Genomic DNA, 18,513 nt, shown 5'->3' with positions numbered 1-18,513 from the left:
TTTGTACACTTACTACAGCTTCTTTAAACTTTTTGATTAAAACTGATTTTAGGATCATTATCATTGTTTCTGCTTTGAGAGAGTTCACTGTACGTGTAGAGCTACAAAGCACTACCATTGATCATAACAGCCAACAATACTACGTGAGTAAAAATACACCTTGACTCAAGGATTAAAAAAACAAACAAACAAACAAACAAAAACCAGAATTTTGTTTTGCTACTATGAGGAGTTTGTGACAAGCCAATGCACACGGTTGCATATCATGGTATTTCATGCTTGGAAATATTTTTATATCTAACCTAAATATAGTTTAGCTTGTACAAAACAGTTTAGCTTATACACATACACTGAAATATATCAAATATATCCTTGTATTTTAGTCACTTGGAATGAAAATTGAAAAAGTAAACAGCATTCAATGTAGCATGTAGTTGGTTTTTCACAGTACTGGCACTAGAATATTCCAGACCCTCAAAAAATATATCTAAATACACTAAATATTAAGTCCATTCCATAAGACAAGTTAGAGATAACTGTGTAAAGACACAAAATGCACAGTTCAGGTACCTTTATGATGAGGGGAGGACTGCTGTTCAAAACCTTCGGGAGGCACTCATCTGACTCTTCTGAAAATGGTGGCTGAACAGGGAACAGATGAGCCTATCAAATATAATCAAATATAAAGACCCTGAAATGATTATTTTCTTGACTTTATTCCATTCAGAAAGTTAACATTAATTATAATTTATTACAATAGGAGACAATACAACTAAATTAATATCTTCAGTGTTTTAATAATAGGTTGCATTAAAATTTAATATATCCAAACACTACTTTCTAAAATGCTACTCTCCCAATTTTATTAGATCCCTGGCTTCCAATAACAGAAACAAATATTCTCCGAAGCCGCTGAAGGATACAAACCTACAGAGACGGCAAAATGAAACACACTCATTTTCTGAGACAAACACTTGGATGTAAAATACAATGTAATTCCCATTCGTTTAAAATCACTTCAATACAAAATTTAAAACTTTCTCTCAAAGAACAAATACTTTATTGTCTTATATTAAATATTTTAATAGTTCTATCAATAGCACATAAAGCTAATTTAAAATTCAGGCATTTAATATGTGCTCAATAGAGAAACAGAAATCTTCAGAAGAGAATTACACTACAGATAAAGCAGAGTAAGTTCTACTAGCAGTTCATTCAGTTTAGTTTCCAAAAATTAAGAACACTAACACTGTTCCTTATAGACACAGACACACACATAGTAAATTATGGTTACAAATGATACATCCCTAATGACGTTCTCAGAAAAGAGACTGAAACCCAACTTACTCAAAATGGCTCTGGGCACAAGAGCATACTGCTCCGTGCTCAGCCATAAATAAATCTGCATACTCCAAAACACAAAAGCATTAACAAAAAACTCAATACTAACCTCTGTGGCAAAGATTTTGAAGAGTATCCATGAGATATACCAAGTCATCAGGAGAAAGACACCACATAGCCAGACATGGTAGAGTAACGAGAGATTCAAGAGGCCACGCACAGTGTCAAGAGGCCTGTGAAACTGCCTATGAAAGCAGAAATTACTGTTTAATCCTATGGGGAAAATACAATTTAAGCACTTAACAGACTTGGGGCCTCATAATGGAAAACAAATAAATCTTATTTCTAAATAATAATGGTGATATAGACTCTTTTCCTTTTGCACCCCATAAAATTCTCTCCCTAATACCTTCTTATGAACTACATAAAGGAGCCTTAAAGGAAGAACAGACCTAACTGTGCTCAGTTTCTTGTGTTCCAAATTTTCGCTGTCATTTACTATGGAGGAAGAATGAGTCGAGCCTATAAACCAACCCTTAGAGGCTGGGTAAAATTTTACTATTGTTGCTTTGTAGTTTGATACATAACCATTCAACAAGACTAGCACCTCTCCTGGGACAGATTTCGGCTCTATCTGTACACCCTAAAAACAGTTCCACAATAGTTAAGAGCACATGGCACTACTGAAAAATCACAATATTTACTTTTAAAATAATTTAAGAAACTTTTAGAAAGCTAAAAGAAGGGTGCCTGGGTAGCTCAGTCTGTTGAACGTCTGACTTCAGCTCAGGTCATGATCTCGAGGTCCTGGGATCAGCCCCATGGGGCTCTGTGCTCAGCAGGGAGTCCACTTGTCCCTCCTACTCTGCCCCTTCCCATACCACGCACAGACTCTCTTTTTGTCTGTCTCTCTCAAATAAATAAAATCTTAAAAAAAAAAAAGAAAAGAAAGCTAAATAAAGTGAACACTATTTTACCAAAACCTTGAATAGATCAACTGGCAAAGTCATCATAGTCCTACAATCACACAACTAGCAATTTTAAAAACAGGATTAGAACCTCTGGCTCTGTTGTTTATCAGTGTTGTGATTATGTTAAGTACTTGACCTAACCCACCTCAATTTCCTCATCCATATAATGGTGGCATAATCTCTACCTCTTATGGCTATTATGAGATTTAAGATTTGGAACCTTGTTAGGAGTGTCCCGCACAGTGCTTAACATTTCCTGAGGAGAATGAAGTTATTTTCAGATTTTAAGAAAATATTTATTGAGGGCCCACCATATATTAAGGACAGTATATTAGGCACTGTCATACAAACAAAATATATTTTAAGTGAAAGAAAGAAAAAAGTACTATGTTAAATTACAATCAAATATCATTATTATTTTTCTTTTTCCATTTGACCCAACGTAAAATTCGGGCCAACATAATAAATGACCCATGCATTGAATTTCATATCTAGCAATTAAGCAGAAGACAAAACTAAATTTTACCTAGGAACTTTTAAAAGTTAGAAACTGAAATCCACAATGTAGAAACCATAATATCTTAAGCACCCACAAATATCAACATCCTCACTCCCGAAAAATGGTAATTATTAGTTAAATCCATTTATGACACACAAAAATATCTCACAGTAGAATAGCCAATAATTAAAAGAACAAATACTAATAGAGAAATCTACATTTATTTACCAAGATTAAAGCTTTAACTATGTGCAAGTACATTGGGAATAACTAGAGCGATACACCCTAGTGCTGATGCTTGATTGCCACTTAATGACCTTCAACTGGTCCTATGACCCTGCTCAATTGTGTCGTCCTTAGAGGCAAAATTACAATAATACCATAGCACTGTGCTTGCCTACTGCAACATAGCACAGAATGTTGACTGGGGAGAAAAGCAAAAGAGAGGTATGTCCAAGCAACACAAGAAGTCCTCTTTTTCTTTTTTCTTTTCTTCTTTTTCTTCTTTTTCTTCTTTTTCTTCTTTCTTCCTTTCTTTCTTTCTTTCTTTCTCTCTCTCTCTCTTTTTGTTTTAAGATTTTATTTATTTATTTGACAGAGAGAGAGACAGCCAGAGAGAGAGGGAATACAAGCAGGGGGAGCAGGAGAGGAAGAAGCAGGCTCCCAGAGGAGCAGGGAGCCCGATGCAGGGCGCGATCCCAGGACTCTGGGATCACGCCCTGAGCCGAAGGCAGACGCTTAACAACTGAGCTACCCAGGTGCCCCAAGAAGCCCACTTTTCTATAATATAAAAGCTATATCTAACAAAAAAAAATTATCATTGCTGACTTCCAGGGAGAGGAACCGGGTGACTAGAGGCTGGAGCAAAAGGATTTTTTTTAACTGTATACCCTATTACATGGCATCGGAATTTTAAATTATCTGAACTAGGTATATTCCAAAATGAATACAATTTTAAAAAATTTAAAGGCTAAATCTGAACAACACATCTGGAAAGTGGCAAACACTTCAAATGGATGAAAACTAGCAGCATTAAAAATCAGACTTTTCATTACTTACTCATCTATCTGAAGGTCCATCGCAGTGCTAATCCAAGCTTTAGGAATATGGCCTGAGAGAGAAAAAAATACCACGCTATGAACATAAAAAGTTAATAAAGCAAATCTTAACCATGCTTTGTAATATGAGGTTGATGAGATGACCAAGTAGACACCAAGACCTCAGTCAGAATGCTAGATTATTTGATTAGGAATGGGCAGGAGAGGTGCCTAGGTGGCTCCATCAGTTAAGCATCTGACTCTTGATTTCAGCCCAGGTTATGATCTCAGCCCAGGGTTGTGAGATCAAGCCCTGCATGGGGCTCCCTGCTCAGCGGGGGTCTGCTTGAGTTTCTCTCTCCCCCTCTTCCCCCAACCACCTCCACTTTAAAATAAATAAACAAATCTTAAAAAAAAAAAAAAAAGGAATGAGCAGGAAAAGAGAATAATTTCTAAATACAGGAAGTCCTTGCTTTGCACAGGTCAAATTAAGTACATATTTCAGTCATATTTCAGTGGTGGTTTAGTTAAATCACAACAGCCCCCCAACAACACAATTAAAATTTCAGTTACCACGGTATATTTACTGTGAGCAACTGAATATAGTACTTCTAGCTTTTCAGTACACAAACCAGTACGTAGATAATGGATACGCTCCCCAACTTGTGACTAATCACATTCCTTCCTTCTAAGTCTATTGGTGATTGGTCACTGACCTCTGTTACTCAGTCCAGGCACAGACAACAAAACATGTAATTGTGCTGCCTCCTTGTCTCCCTGAAAAGCCCACACAACACTTTACAAAAATGAATAATTGAAAGAGGAAACTGGCCAAAAAGATCAAACTGCAACAAAGAAATGGAAAGTGGTCACACTTGAAATAAAATCTGAATGGAACATACATGGGGTTATAGAAGACACAGCTGACCATGGAAATGCTAACATGGCTGCTATGTCAGCCCAAATGTACAACTGTAGGGGAACATCCAGGCTCACAGAAGTAGGTTAATAAAAAAAACAATAAAGTGTTAATATTAGAATGACAATTATAATAGCTATGTAGAAAAACAGGTTATATAAACTACAAGTCAATGAAGTAGACAACAGAATGGCCTATATCCAGCGAGAACAATTCTGTAAAATTATTCCATAGAAAAAAGTAGGATCAGAAAGTTATATAGCGGGGCGCCGGGGCGGCTCAGTCGTTAAGCGTCTGCCTTCGGCTCAGGTCATGATCCCAGGGTCCTGGGATCGAGTCCTGCATCGGGCTCCCTGCTCAGCGGGAAGCCTGCTTCTCCCTCTCTCACTCCCCCTGCTGGTGCTTCCTCTCTCGCTGTGTCTCTCTCGTCCAATAAATAAATAAAATCTTTTAAAAAATAAATATAAAATAAAAAAAAAAAGAAAGTTATATAGGTATCCCTGCTTTCCCAAAGTTTGTGTTATGTTACTTCACTTTTATGAAAGGCCTACGCTAGCACCTGTTTTCACTAACTGAAAGAAATCCAAATTTATGCATAAGGCGCAAAAGCAAAAACAGCATTCAGCACTTGTTTTGCACCAAGCCAGAGCTGTTACTGCACAGAAGCAGGGCATCCTGAACAGTGAAAGGGGGGCAGCCAAGCTCCTAACCCTGAAAATACACTCAGCATCCCAGCATTAAGCCTCCACAGCTTTCAACTGTGTCTGTGAGCATCTGTGCTTTATCTCCGTTTGTCTTGTACATCTGTTAGTAAGATGTACCCCAAGGTATCAGAAAGGCCTGAGAGAGGTTATTTTGGGGGTTTGGGGATGCTCAAAAATCTTTCCATATAAATTAAAACTAATTGCTTCTTCACTTCGTGCCATTTTGGCTTACAAAATTTTCATAGGAACTCTCTATTTGCAGATAGTCTGACCTACAGTCTGAAAACAGTATTTTAGGATGTTGAATTTCGTTTATGTTATTATGTGTTGCTATTGAGATTAATGTTTTCCATTCAACTTGAACTGCTCATCATACTAAATGTTTTCTGTTCAACTTGAACTGCTCATATTAAATAAGTACAAATATTTTTGTACTTAAAATTCATGTTAAAAAATTCTATAAGGTTCCCTCAGCAGCAGGATATTTCTAGTATATTAGCATCAAGTTACAAAAAGTTATAAAAAGGAGAATGTTATTTATAAAGTAATATACAATATTTTCTTCTTTTTAAAAAAATTTTTTTTTATTGTGGTAAAAACCACATAACCAAATACACCATCATAACCATTTCATGTACATACACTACATGCACCTTGGGCAACAGATCTCCTGAACTTTTTCATCTTACAAACCGAAACTCTCTACCCACCAAGCAACAACTCCCTCTTTCCCCTCCCCACACAGCCCCTGGCAAGCACAATTCTACTTTGTTTCTAAGAGTTTGGCTACTCAAATAACTCATATAAGTAGAATCATGCAGTATTTGTCTTTTTGTGAGCGGCTTATTTCACTTAGTATGATGTTCTCAAAGTTTATCCATGTTGTAGCTTATGACGGGATTTCCTTCTTTTTTTAAGGTTGAATGTACATACCAAATTTTCTTTAACAACATTGTCCCTTAACTAAATACTCTATGACAATCTAAACAGTGAATAAGTTGGACTAATCGCATACCTACAATTAAGAAACATACAAATACAATCAAGAATGACTTTGTAACTGACATTTTCTGAGCTATGAGCTAACATATGCACTGTATCAAAAAGCAGAAAGTCTTACCAAGAAAATAATAGACGATGCAGAAATTTCTAATCAGGAACAATGATTCCACACAACTATGCTTAACTAACAAGAGCAGAGATCTCCTGAAGCGTAAGAACTTGTATTGCTATGAAAAAAAAGAAAAACAGAACAAAATGACACATCCAAGTAGAGGTTCTATTTCATTCTAAAGCAAGCACGTAACTAAAACAGTCCACATATAAAGAACATAATCATTGTATAAAAAGACAAAGTTTATTCCAGAGGTAAAAAATCAGTAATTTCTGATGATAAAATATTTAATATTTACATTACGCAACATCTCATTGAAATGAGAACAGAAATGACAAAATTAACAATGCTGATCTACACTTACACTAAGGACTATGGAGATGGAGTAAGTACAAAAAACACGATGATCAGAACAATAGCAGCTAACATTCTTTGGCCGCTTAGCAGGTACCATGTATTATTCTAAGCACAACCCTATAAAGAAGGTTCCATTATTATCCTCATCTTACTAATGAGAAAACTGAGGCACAACTGAACCAACTTCCCAGCTAGCAAAAGGAAAATCTGACATTTTAATCCAGGCAGGCCAGTTTCAGAGACTTCAGTCTTAAATATAATGTACACACTGCCTCTACACTGTTTTTCAATGCTATCTGCCAGAAATAGGAGGCAGAAGACGACACTAGACTGAGTCAGGAGACCTGAGTTCTAGTGCTTCCCTCTGCAGCACTGAGCAAGTCACGTCTCCAGTTCTCTGTGCAATAAGAAGGCTGACCCAGCTAAACAAGCAGCGCATTAACGAGTAGTATCGTCAATTCTAACAATGTAAGAGAGAAATAACAATTAAGAAAAAATGTGAAATGCTTTTTCCCTGATAAAACTACACTTCTTGTGAAATAAAGATTACTCGCCCCCTCCCCTCCCCAAAAATGTCAATGGAAAAAATATTTTTAAATTATTGGAAAGAACCTAAGGAAATGTAATGAAGCAAAGATGGATTTCCCAAATTCTGGTCTTCTTTTGTGCTTCTGTTACAACTGATCCTTCTTGAAGGAAATTCAGAACTAAAGAAGAGCAAATAATTACAGTACCTAGGTAAAAGTTGTATCTTCATACCACGTCTGTGAACTCCTACGATATCTTACAAAAAGCAGCCCGTATGAATACTTGGTCACTAACCACACAGCTTCAAGTATCCCGGTTTTATCTGGATATATTCAAAGTCCGAGATATGGAATCGCACGATTCCCCGCAGCCACTGGATGCCACCACCTTCTTACTCGACCTCCCAATGAAAAGGGTATAGTTCCTATACTATTCCTACTGAAGCTCTCACCTCAACCATTACTCACAAGGGTCCAAAAAGGCTAGCGAAGCAGGTAGGCGTTTCAGTAGATATGCAGAGAACAGCTAATATACCCTCTTACTACTCCCCAGCCGAAGTGTTTTTCAATTCCTTATTGGGTTTCTTCTGCGACTTGGCCAGAAACTACCCTTTACTGAGGATTTACTACGTGCCAGGCTCTATAAATCTTATCTCATTTAATACTTTCAGTCTCGTAGGCCTAGAACTTGCCAAGCCCTGTCTTGGTGTTCATCCACTTCTTTGTCCTCTACTCCATGCTAATGTTCTGCTTTTCCCTACCAGTCTACCATTAAGAATTTGATAAAGACAATGGAATTAGTTTCAGAACTACAGGCTAGTTTAAAGAAAAACTAATGGCCGACGGTAAACTGGTTAGAATTAGATTTTTAAAAAGATATAATTTTTCACAGTTACGTGAAAACAGTAGTTACTCAATAATAGGGACAATGTAAAACTATTTATGGAAGCTCCACCCCACAAGATATATGATGTTATAGGTACTATACATGTAAATGTACAGAAAAGGGTCTAGCAGAATAGACGCAAAACTGGTCACATAAAATTATCTCTGAGGCAAAGGCTGAGACTAGCCACAGAATGGCCAAAGGGAACTGTCATTTTATCTATAGTATTTGAATATTTTTTAATCAAAATGTTACTATACTCAGGAAGTAAGCTGACAGGCAGCACCAAAAATAATGATGATGATGCTAATAATAATGGTTGTTGTTGTTTGCAAAAAAAAAATTTTTTTTTAAAGTCTAACGTTCTCTGGTCAGCTTAGCCAGTTAAAGGAAAAAAGTAAATGGCTATTGCCATCGTATCACCTTATGGAGGTTCAAAAGAAAAAAGCCTGATCTCACATCAAGCTTGCAACTTCCTGACAAGCAATCCTGCTTTTCCTTAGCAACTTAAAGTACATAAGGGAAGGTCATACAATGTACACCAGGCTCTCAGGGCTAATCAAAGAAAGCTAAGGTATGGTGTCCTCCTTCCCCCTCAATCTTCTGAGGAGGCAAATCTACCCAGATGGGCAAACAAAGCAGTTACAAACGTGACAGATGAGGAACTATGACCTGGGCACAAAGATTCATCATTTCAACTGCTCCTGCCAAAATCCTGACCTCCCTTACTCCACTGCACCCACCCAACAACACCCCTATTCCAACCATCCCCATCCAACCAACCCCCTGGAGAGAGCACCCAGATGGGCAGACCAAATACCACTATACACTCATGGTTACAAGAGATGCCCCCAAAATATATTTTGGCCAAATACCGAATGGCCAAATGTTAGAAGTTAACTTTTTGCCAAAGTTGAACCTGAAGTCAAAGCTAAATATTACCATCAGAAGAGAAACTTCTGGGATACAAGAACAAATCTAAAATTTTATCACAAGAAATTGCCAAAAAATTTAGTAGTCAAATTTTACAAATGTGACATTACAAGGTAGGAACAATTTATTAGTACTGTCAATTACTAGACTGCTCCTACATTTACTCTCCTGCATATCTGTGATGTTAAACAAATGGTCACGTTCAACTGAGGTCCAAGGAGGAGAAAGGTATTTTGGGGTATCTCATTTTTCTCTAACACTTTTCTTCTCTATGTTCTTAATTATATTCGGATCAAATATGATTTAGCGTGGATATTTCTCCATAGAATTTTGGGGGTTTTCCTCCTCGTAAAATTTTAAAGCGGCAAAGCTGATACTCTGCTTTTAATTCACCTTCTCAAAATGTGAAGAGTATCTAACTGGGACGCTTTCTTCATACACTCACGGTCTGCAGGGAGGTAAGGGCCGCCTCCTTTTCTGTGAGCACTACCTCCTTGCGGTAGGTGGATTTTCAACAGACTGTTCTCATGGAGGCAACAGGCACGTAGGAACTTCAGTGAAACCAGGAGAAGCCTCATGTACACACTCTCATACTCTCGTGACATGTTTGTTTACACGTCGCCGGAAGGGGCTGGTTCTAACAGTTTTGCTCCAAGGCCCAGTCCCCAGCCCGCCACAGCACAGGAATGAAGTGAATAAGAACACAGTCAGTGAGAGTCGGAACAGCCTGGGGAGAACCTTGACGCCACAGGAGAAATCTCAACTGATCCTCTCTCCTGCCGTAGGAGGTGGTTCTCGCTGCACAGAAGCCTTCTACCAGATTAGATTTTTTAAAACCCAACTGAAAGATAGTTTGAACTGTCCCACTCAAACCAGTCAAAATTGTTTTATTTATACACGTCATGCCTTGTTCTAGAAGAGATTTGGGACCATAACTGACATTCTATACTTACTTGCACATGAGTTCTTAGTTTCAAAAAGAAGCTGGCAGCTGCACAGAGGTACGCTGCGTGAATGTCGTCATCATCTTCCCCCCGCCCTGCTAGGTCACAGCGACTGCCCCTGCCTAGCAGGGCGGGAAAGAGTGGGGCAAAGCAGCATTCTCAGAGTGGCAGCGGGAAGGGCAGGGATAGCTCTCACACGTGTGCTAAAGTCTCATGAAAACAAATCTCTCCTCCCCAAATGGCATTTTGATGATCTTAGTCCTAAATTTTACTGATCAAATCTTGATTGAATCAGATCAGGCCAGTTATATGAACAGACATCAAGGCAATTTTAACTCTGCCGAATTCTGACATAAGGTAAAACGCCCAAACGCTATCTTACCTGTATGATGGGAAATGGCAGATAGTTCATGTTGTTAATAAAATACAGGAGACTATAGCTGTAGCCCATAAATGCTCCAGCCAGGAGAAAAAAAAGGTGATACTCATTTAAGCAGGTCTGTGCAGCAGGGCTATTTAAACTGGAGAGAAAAAGGTTAGTAAATCAACAGTCAGGGACACATTTCACTGTTTTAGGCTCAAACTTTGACTTAATCACTTAAGAAATGCTCCAAATTCTAACAAAATGGTTCGTTTCAGGTTCAGCATGGGCAAAAGATTAACAAAACCCTTTCCCTGATGCATGAGAATTTGATCTCTCTAAAGGTTAACTCTTTAGCCCTTCCTCTGGAAATCTGATAAGGATAAGAACGTCCCCTGTGATAGTTACAGGGGGGTACGCTGCATCTGGACTGAGACGAACTAGAATTGAACGTTACGGACCTGCTAGAGATGCCATCATTTTGAGATTCTGTGTTGTCTCTTGTAATTGGGCAATCCCTCATGGGAACCCTTTCCATTAAAGAAAACTGATCACATTCAGAAAAAAAACTGCTTATGTAATAGTAAGTGGGCGGGGGGGGGAACAAAAGGAAGTTAAATATTCAGTAGTAGGGGGGCGCCTGGGTGGCTCAGTCAGTTAAACATCTGCCTTTGGCTCAGGTCATAATCCCAGGTTCCTGGGATGGAGCCCCACAACGACGGGCTCCCTGCTCAGCGGGGAGTCTACTTCTCCCTCTCCTTCTGCCCCCATTCCCCCACTCATGCTCGGGTGTGTGCATTCTCTCTCTCAAATAAATAAAATCTAAAAAAAAAAAGAAAAGAAAATAGGGAATTTAAGATTACGGTAAAGATTACTACTGTAATCTTTTTTGATTTTTAAAGTCAGAATATCAACCTGAAATTTTTATCAATGTCATGTGTTCAAGAACTGTATCAGTTTATGGGGCACCTGGGTGGATCAGTCAGTTAAGCGACCAACTCTTGATTCTGGCTCAGGTCCCATTGGGCTCCATGCCAGGCGTGAAGCCTGCTTAATTATCTCTAAGATTCTGCTTAAGATTCTCTAAGATTCTCTCTCTCCTTCTCCCTCTGCCCCCCTGCCCCCGCATGCCCTCTCTCCCTCCCCCTGCAAAAAAGAACTGTATCAGTTTCAAAATTATAAAAGTACTCTACTAAAGAAAGTGGTTGTAATTATTTTAAAGTTTTTTTCTTCATTCTTCCCATACAATCCTTCCTTAAACTCCAACCTAAATGCCACCTCCTCCTAGCAGCCAGGGATCTTTCCTGCTTCCTGAACTGCCACAGGTTTTACCCGCACATCTCACTTTCTTATTACATCCCATGTCACATAAATTCCTATTTCTCTGCTATCACATCCGTTTGTGTCCATGGCTTAATTCCCCTCCTGTTCTTAACTCTCAAGGCCCTTCTAGTCTATGCATGAATCACTCTCATAAATCCAACAGCAGTTAGCATAGCACCTTGCCCAGACAACAGTTGAAAAAAAACTGTTGAATTCAACATAAATATCAAAAACATTTGATGTTATGTATATAAGCACCTTCCATAAAAGTCTAGAAAGCAAAGAACGCCCATAAACTATTTACCTATGCAGGCCACCTTTGGCTTAGTAACTAAACAAGGTTCCACAGAAAAAATATACTTAATATTACCTCTCAGTACCAGTGCAGGGAACCACAAGAAAACTGTATTGACCCTTGGTTATCACCGCAGCACACCAAGCCACCAGCATTCCCATTGCAGCATGGACAAACGAGTGCATGAGCTGCTGCGGGTGAATGATCTTCCCTATCAGTGCCAGTCTGGAGCAGGGAATGGAAGGCACAACTGTGAACAAAGCACATTACCACAGCTTTAGGCTTTAGACTCTGCAGCAAATGTAGTCAGAGGACCTGAACTATTACTCCCTCTCATACTTGCATGAATATTCCAAAGGGAAGGAAGGAACAGAATCAATGTAAAGTACAGAAAAATTCTAAGTTAAAAATTTGAAGTTAAGAGATTTTCAAAAGATTGAATGCAAAAAGATGCACACAAAAAACAAAAACCAAAGATTCCGAGAGATGAAACTTAAGGACAGCATGATTGACATTTTTCAGTTCTTTTTAATTAAAATTTCCCAATAGTTCACATAGTGTCTACCCTGCCATTCTCTTAGGTGCCAGAAAAGAAGAAATCATAATTTTTATAAGATAGTGTTTGTCCTCTGACAAGTTATTTTTACTTCAGCATTTGAACTGGTCAATATATGGTCCAATTGTGAAAAATAAACCACAAACTACGTAAATAATGACAACACTCTGAGTACCAAAATAAATGTTTATATAGGAATTTCTAATAACTCTCTGATAATCAAAATAAGTTTTCTGGAAGGGTGCTGGGGTATGTAAGTGTGGGCGGGAGGGATATTGACCTTTGAAAACAGCTAGTAGAGGGTTTCTTGACCTATCCATAAACACATTCTTCTTTGAATATATTCCAAGTAAAGAGATTGTAGAGAGATGGAAAATTCATGCGAAGGGAGAGGGCTTAGGTACTTTACACTTTGAGAAAGAGGCTGCTATCACCTCTCCCTGCCCCCAAGAAATGCCCATGAGAACTACTGAGCGTGCAACTAACTTATAATGCTCTGAACGTACCAAAGCTTCTCATGCCTCTAAGTCTTTTTATATGCTACACCTTTTCCCTGGATCATCTTCTTCGATTTAATACAATTTATCCTTTAAGCATCACCTCCTCCAGAAAGCTTCCCATGCTGGGTAAATGGTGCTCCTATATATTCCCATACTATCCAGTGTATTGTAATTGAATATGTTTGATGTTTACAGTCTGTCTCTCTACCCATAAACTCTCGGGATAACTGGGACCATAACACTCGTCTCTTATCCCCACACAATGCACAGCACATAGAAGGGTTGCCAAGGAATGAGCCAAAGTGACTAATCAGACTTAAAGAATGACAGGATGGAGAGCCCTAGTGTGGCATCTACAACAAGATGACCGAGGTACGTGGGACCATGCAAAAGAACACGTGCTATAAGCCGAGGAGATCTGTATATGGCTTGAACAGAAAGAGATCCAGCAGCTAGGCGTGAGGAATTAGGAAAGCAAAGGAAAAGGGTACGTGTTATAACATCCAGAGGACTGGAAATTTTATACCAGCTCAAAGAAGCGACTCCTGAAGAGCTAAAAAGAGGCATGATGTTACAGTCAAAAACAAAGTGTCAGAAGCAGCTTCTTACTGTGCTGTAAGGACAGACACAAGGATCGAAAAAAACAAAAAGCAAAAAGAGAAACTGAGAAAAAGAAAAAGCTCCGGAATCTAGCAGGTGATTCTCCCAAGGCAAAACATACAGTTGGTTTTTTTTAAACTATAGAATTATAGACTTTTATATTTGAAAAGGACCTTAGAAATCATCTGGTCCTGATCTCCTACCCTATAAAGGAGTTATTTTTATAATACATCTGCTGAGTCACAGCCTTGACGGCAGCTGTGAACTATTAAAAGGTCTCAATCTTTTTATTGTGGTAAAACACACATAAGTAAAGTTTGCCATGTTAACCATTTTTTTTTCCATTTTAACCATTTTTAAGCATATAGTTCTGTGGCATAAGTACACGCACACTTGCACACGCTGTGCAACCATCACCACCATGCACCTCACACTTTCCCACTACCTCAACTGCAACTCTGCACCCACCAAACAACAGCTCCCCATTCCATCCTCCCCCAGCCCGTGGCAACCACCATTCTAATTTCTGTCTTTATGAATTTGACGACTCTAAAAACCTCCTATATAAGTGAAATCATGCAATATTTGTCCTAAGAGCTCTAAATATTTTTCAAACAGAGGGAAACTAACCTTCAAATAAATTTTTAGTTAAAACTTTCAAAGCAGATGATTCTGTATACACATTTCAAACTGACACAAAACAAGCCTGTTATACACACCCACATACAGAATGCACTGAGCCTGCCATTAAGAATATAAATTCACATATTTTTAAGATGATTAACATTTGAAAACTCACCTGCATAGAACTCCACATTAAAAATACTTATTATTACTACTACCACTGACAGCAGCAGGAGGTAAAAGATTACATAGGAACTATACAGATCATTGAAAGAATCTAAAACACAAGAGAGATGAATTAGTAAGTTCATTCAGTCATGTAGTCATGATCAGTACATTGCAATAGAAAAAGGGCTTAAACCACAACGGTAACTTTCATTTGAAAAGCTATCTTTTCTTCAAGAATTTACTCATACACTGCTGACAGGTCCTACAGGACATCAACTCAAGAACTACCATGTGAGTTATTTGGACCAAACTCTGGGTCCTTTAAAATTATACTAGAATTTCTTTTAGATGACCCAGATGTTAACATCAGACAAAATACTACCATATGCAAATGTCTTTCCTCATGTGAAACAGAGAAGTACCACATTTAGTAATATACCAACAAGTCTTCTTTTTACAACATAAATAATATTTTTCAGATCTCTTCTTAAATGCAATTAGCTCCTATAGCTAAATAAGTAACATTTCTGGAAACAGCCTAATCCATAAATCACTTAAATGCTTAATTAAAAAAAACAAAAAAACATGGTATCCTCATAAAACACTAATATATTCACATTTTAGAGTAGTTCAATGAGCAATATTCCATTTCAAAAATCTGGCCAAGGGGCGCCTGGGTGGCTCAGCTGTTAAGCGTCTGCCTTCGGCTCAGGTCATGATCCCAGGGTCCTGGGATCAAGCCCCACATTGGGCTCCCTGCTCGGCGGGAAGCCTGCTTCTCCCTCTCCCACTCCCCTAGCTTGTGTTCCCTCTCTTGCTGTCTCTCTCTGTCAAATAAATAAATAAAATTAAAAAAAAAAAAATCTGGCCAAGTTTAAAATAGATATATATGCTATGCCTAAAAACATAAATAGAAGAAATAAAAACAGCACGGAAATACATTTGCTGAACAGACTAAAGCTAAGAAAGAAATCAATAATTTTTAAGAGTATAAATTATTGACCAAAATTAATAAAGAACATTTATTACGGATTCACAATTAAACCCCAACATTACACTGATCTAAGAGAATGAAAGAACTGATTCATGTGAGTGGAAGTAAGTAAGGGAAGAGTGCGATTTCTCTAAAAAGACTTCGTGAAAAAAAGTTGAAGGAGATGAGTAACATTTGATGAGAAAAATGGCATAAATCAAATCCCACCTGGAGAGAAAGTATTATTAGGATTAAAAAACCCTGGCCCATGAAATGGCAAAAAGTTTTTTCTTAAGTACAAAATCTGAACAATTGGTAATGGTTCTAGATTTCAGTACTGAATATTCCAAGCTTGTGATCAGACAGCCAAGGTCAATGAGTGATCCAGACTCAGCGAAGGTGGTTACAGAAATCCCTGCCATCCGAGTGCTGGCTTACGGCTTAATGTTATCTGCCCCGTAGGGCCCATGCAAGAAGTGACTGAGACGTCTCAACAAGAAACTTAACACGACTATAATTCTTTAGCAGCAATATCTTCAAAGGCCACAAGGTAAAGCTGCTAACTCCTTGAAAATTAGCACTTTTTTCCTGAAAATTAAATCAACAACACACTTTCCACTCCCCAAAGCAAAAGAAATATGTTGTTGTGGAGAGGAAAATAAAAAGAATTTCAAGGATACTCGTGCTTCTTAGCCTTAGGCAAGACTTTAAAGAGTTCAAAACCTAGTCTGGCCACACTTCTCTCTAATTCCAGTGTGGCATAGTGGAAAAACACAGGCTTTGAAGTCAGAGACCAGTGTTCAAATCCTGGTTCAGTTACTCGCTGACTATGTGTCTCTGCACAGACTTCTATAACCTGACTCTCAGCCTCCTTATTTATAAAGCAGGGATAATACCTCTTTATTATATAGGGTTGTAGGAAGGATAACAATATACTAAGATGCTTAGTATGGGACGTGGCACACGGTGCATGGCAATAATTAGAGGTTATTATTCATTAACATGATCATAGTTTAATAAATTTTGTAATTTCATTTTTATGTCCATGGGTTTTGAGAAACATTTAGTCTGCTCCAAGCTTTTCCTCCTTATCAGTCCTTGTGTTTACGTCTATGTTTCTTAGTCTTTAACTACTTACTCCTTTTCTCTCTTCTCATCTTTTTCTTATTAGCCACAATACAGAAATGAAGTAGTCTTAATTTTAGACAGGTTTTTTAAAAAGATAAATGTCGTATTTTCTATTCCAAATTTTTAAATATATAAAGGAAACAGTTCTGGTCCTTAAAAAAAATGTCAAAAAAGCAGTCAAAAAGACAAACAAAAATTAGGGTAAGTTTTCATTTATGTGGTCTTCTAATAATCTTCTTGCTCATGTGATAATACAGGTCTCTGACAGGTTTATTAATTGTATAATTATGTAGTGAAAAGGTGATTTATAAAGGGAATGCCTTAAGATTACCTCGAGGGGAATGTTTTACCATGTCGATCAATACAGGCAGTGATTAAAAACAAATTATTTGAAATAATACAACTTTTATGTTGAGAAGCGGTCCTGTAAATTTGATTTCCCCAAACTGAGTAATACTCACCAGACAGCCACTGAATAGGATGAAATAAATCAATGCTGCTGAAGATTATAAATACTGTGGTACAGATGGGTAGAAGCAGCACTGACCAGACAATACTTGCAACTATCCGCCAGCCCAAAACCTATAATTAAACAAACAAAATCCCTCAATCACGAAGTCAAACTACTTCAGTTATTTCAGTTATGCAAATCCTATCTTTTCATATGGGATGTTAATCACTAGTATTTATACCCAGATCATAGCCCATGCAGCTACATATAAACCCCAATGGTTACCCCTATTAATAAACATTGCATACAACTCCCGAATCTTGTAATATCAGTGAACCGATGCTTGCATTTAGTCCAGAGTCAGATGCTACATTAAATATCACACTTTGAGGGAGGAGAGGAATTGTCTGATTTAGTTTTACAACTGTATTTTACAGCAACTTATACTTGTCTCTTTAGGGTTAATTGATTGATATGTCAATATCTAAAAGCTGTATACATTTTATAGGGATCATCTGTATACCATAATTGTGTTTACAATTAGCTATGGCAGTTATTGGGCAATTACTGCATTGTATTCATGTGTGAATCACCAGTGTCTACCACTTAAGAAACACAAGATACACTGCTGATTACGTGAGTAAAGAAGAGATACTGAGGGGTCTGAAGCATGAAAGTGCTTTACTTTAATCGGATTTACATTTTGGAAGGTAAAGTACTTTTGGGTTTGTAAGGTGCCTATGATGGAGATGGATCAGAGGGGACAAGACCCACACAAGAGACAATTAGGGGGCAGTCTACCACAACCGTCCAAAGCCAAAGTTTACAGTCAGTGTCTGAAGGAAGGCAGTGGCAATGGGAAAGGAAAAAAGGAGGAAAAAAAACCTGCAGTCATATTTTCTGAAGTACACCTATAGGACATCAGTAATTGATAATATAGGTGGTAAAGAACAGGAAAGACTTAAGGACTCCAAGTTTTTGGCTTGGGACACAGCCTCTGCTAAGGCTACATCACATTCTTTCCAATTCTAGACATTCTTTCCCACTTTTTACCCCAAGTAATCAACATGCTATTTTGCACGTACCAGGTACACCACCCTTGCATAAAACTCTCTCCCATCCCTGCCCCAGTTCCCATGCAGGTCATCCCTGTCATTCTAACCAGCTTCCACTCAGGACTCCTCTCCCACCCCATGACAAGTTCGCACTCAGGACGTGCCGCTCGCACACACTAGTAACCAGCTTTCCCTAGCCCGCCCCGCCTACCCCGCAACCCGATTCCACTTGGTACACCCCCCCCCC

The 18,513-nt window shown here is 38.2% G+C and overlaps 1 protein-coding gene across 1 annotated transcript in view; it reads right to left on the bottom strand.

The window, feature by feature from the left end:
* The window catches only part of NDC1 (NDC1 transmembrane nucleoporin), a 41,998-nt gene that overhangs the window by 23,228 nt on the left and 257 nt on the right, over positions 1–18,513 (bottom strand). The window contains exons 2-9 of the mRNA XM_040627280.1: positions 17,222–17,342; positions 14,667–14,768; positions 12,287–12,461; positions 10,615–10,753; positions 6,592–6,700; positions 3,871–3,922; positions 1,451–1,586; positions 571–663 (exon numbers count right to left, since the gene is read on the bottom strand). Of these exons, the coding sequence (XP_040483214.1) occupies positions 571–663; positions 1,451–1,586; positions 3,871–3,922; positions 6,592–6,700; positions 10,615–10,753; positions 12,287–12,461; positions 14,667–14,768; positions 17,222–17,342 (927 nt within the window). The remainder of the gene's footprint in view (positions 1–570; positions 664–1,450; positions 1,587–3,870; positions 3,923–6,591; positions 6,701–10,614; positions 10,754–12,286; positions 12,462–14,666; positions 14,769–17,221; positions 17,343–18,513) is intronic.

This window comes from Ursus maritimus, unplaced genomic scaffold (genome assembly GCF_017311325.1).
Source record: "Ursus maritimus isolate PB19 unplaced genomic scaffold, ASM1731132v1 scaffold_12, whole genome shotgun sequence".
Lineage (NCBI taxonomy): Eukaryota > Metazoa > Chordata > Mammalia > Carnivora > Ursidae > Ursus > Ursus maritimus.
This window is presented reverse-complemented; position numbering and strand designations above follow the sequence as displayed.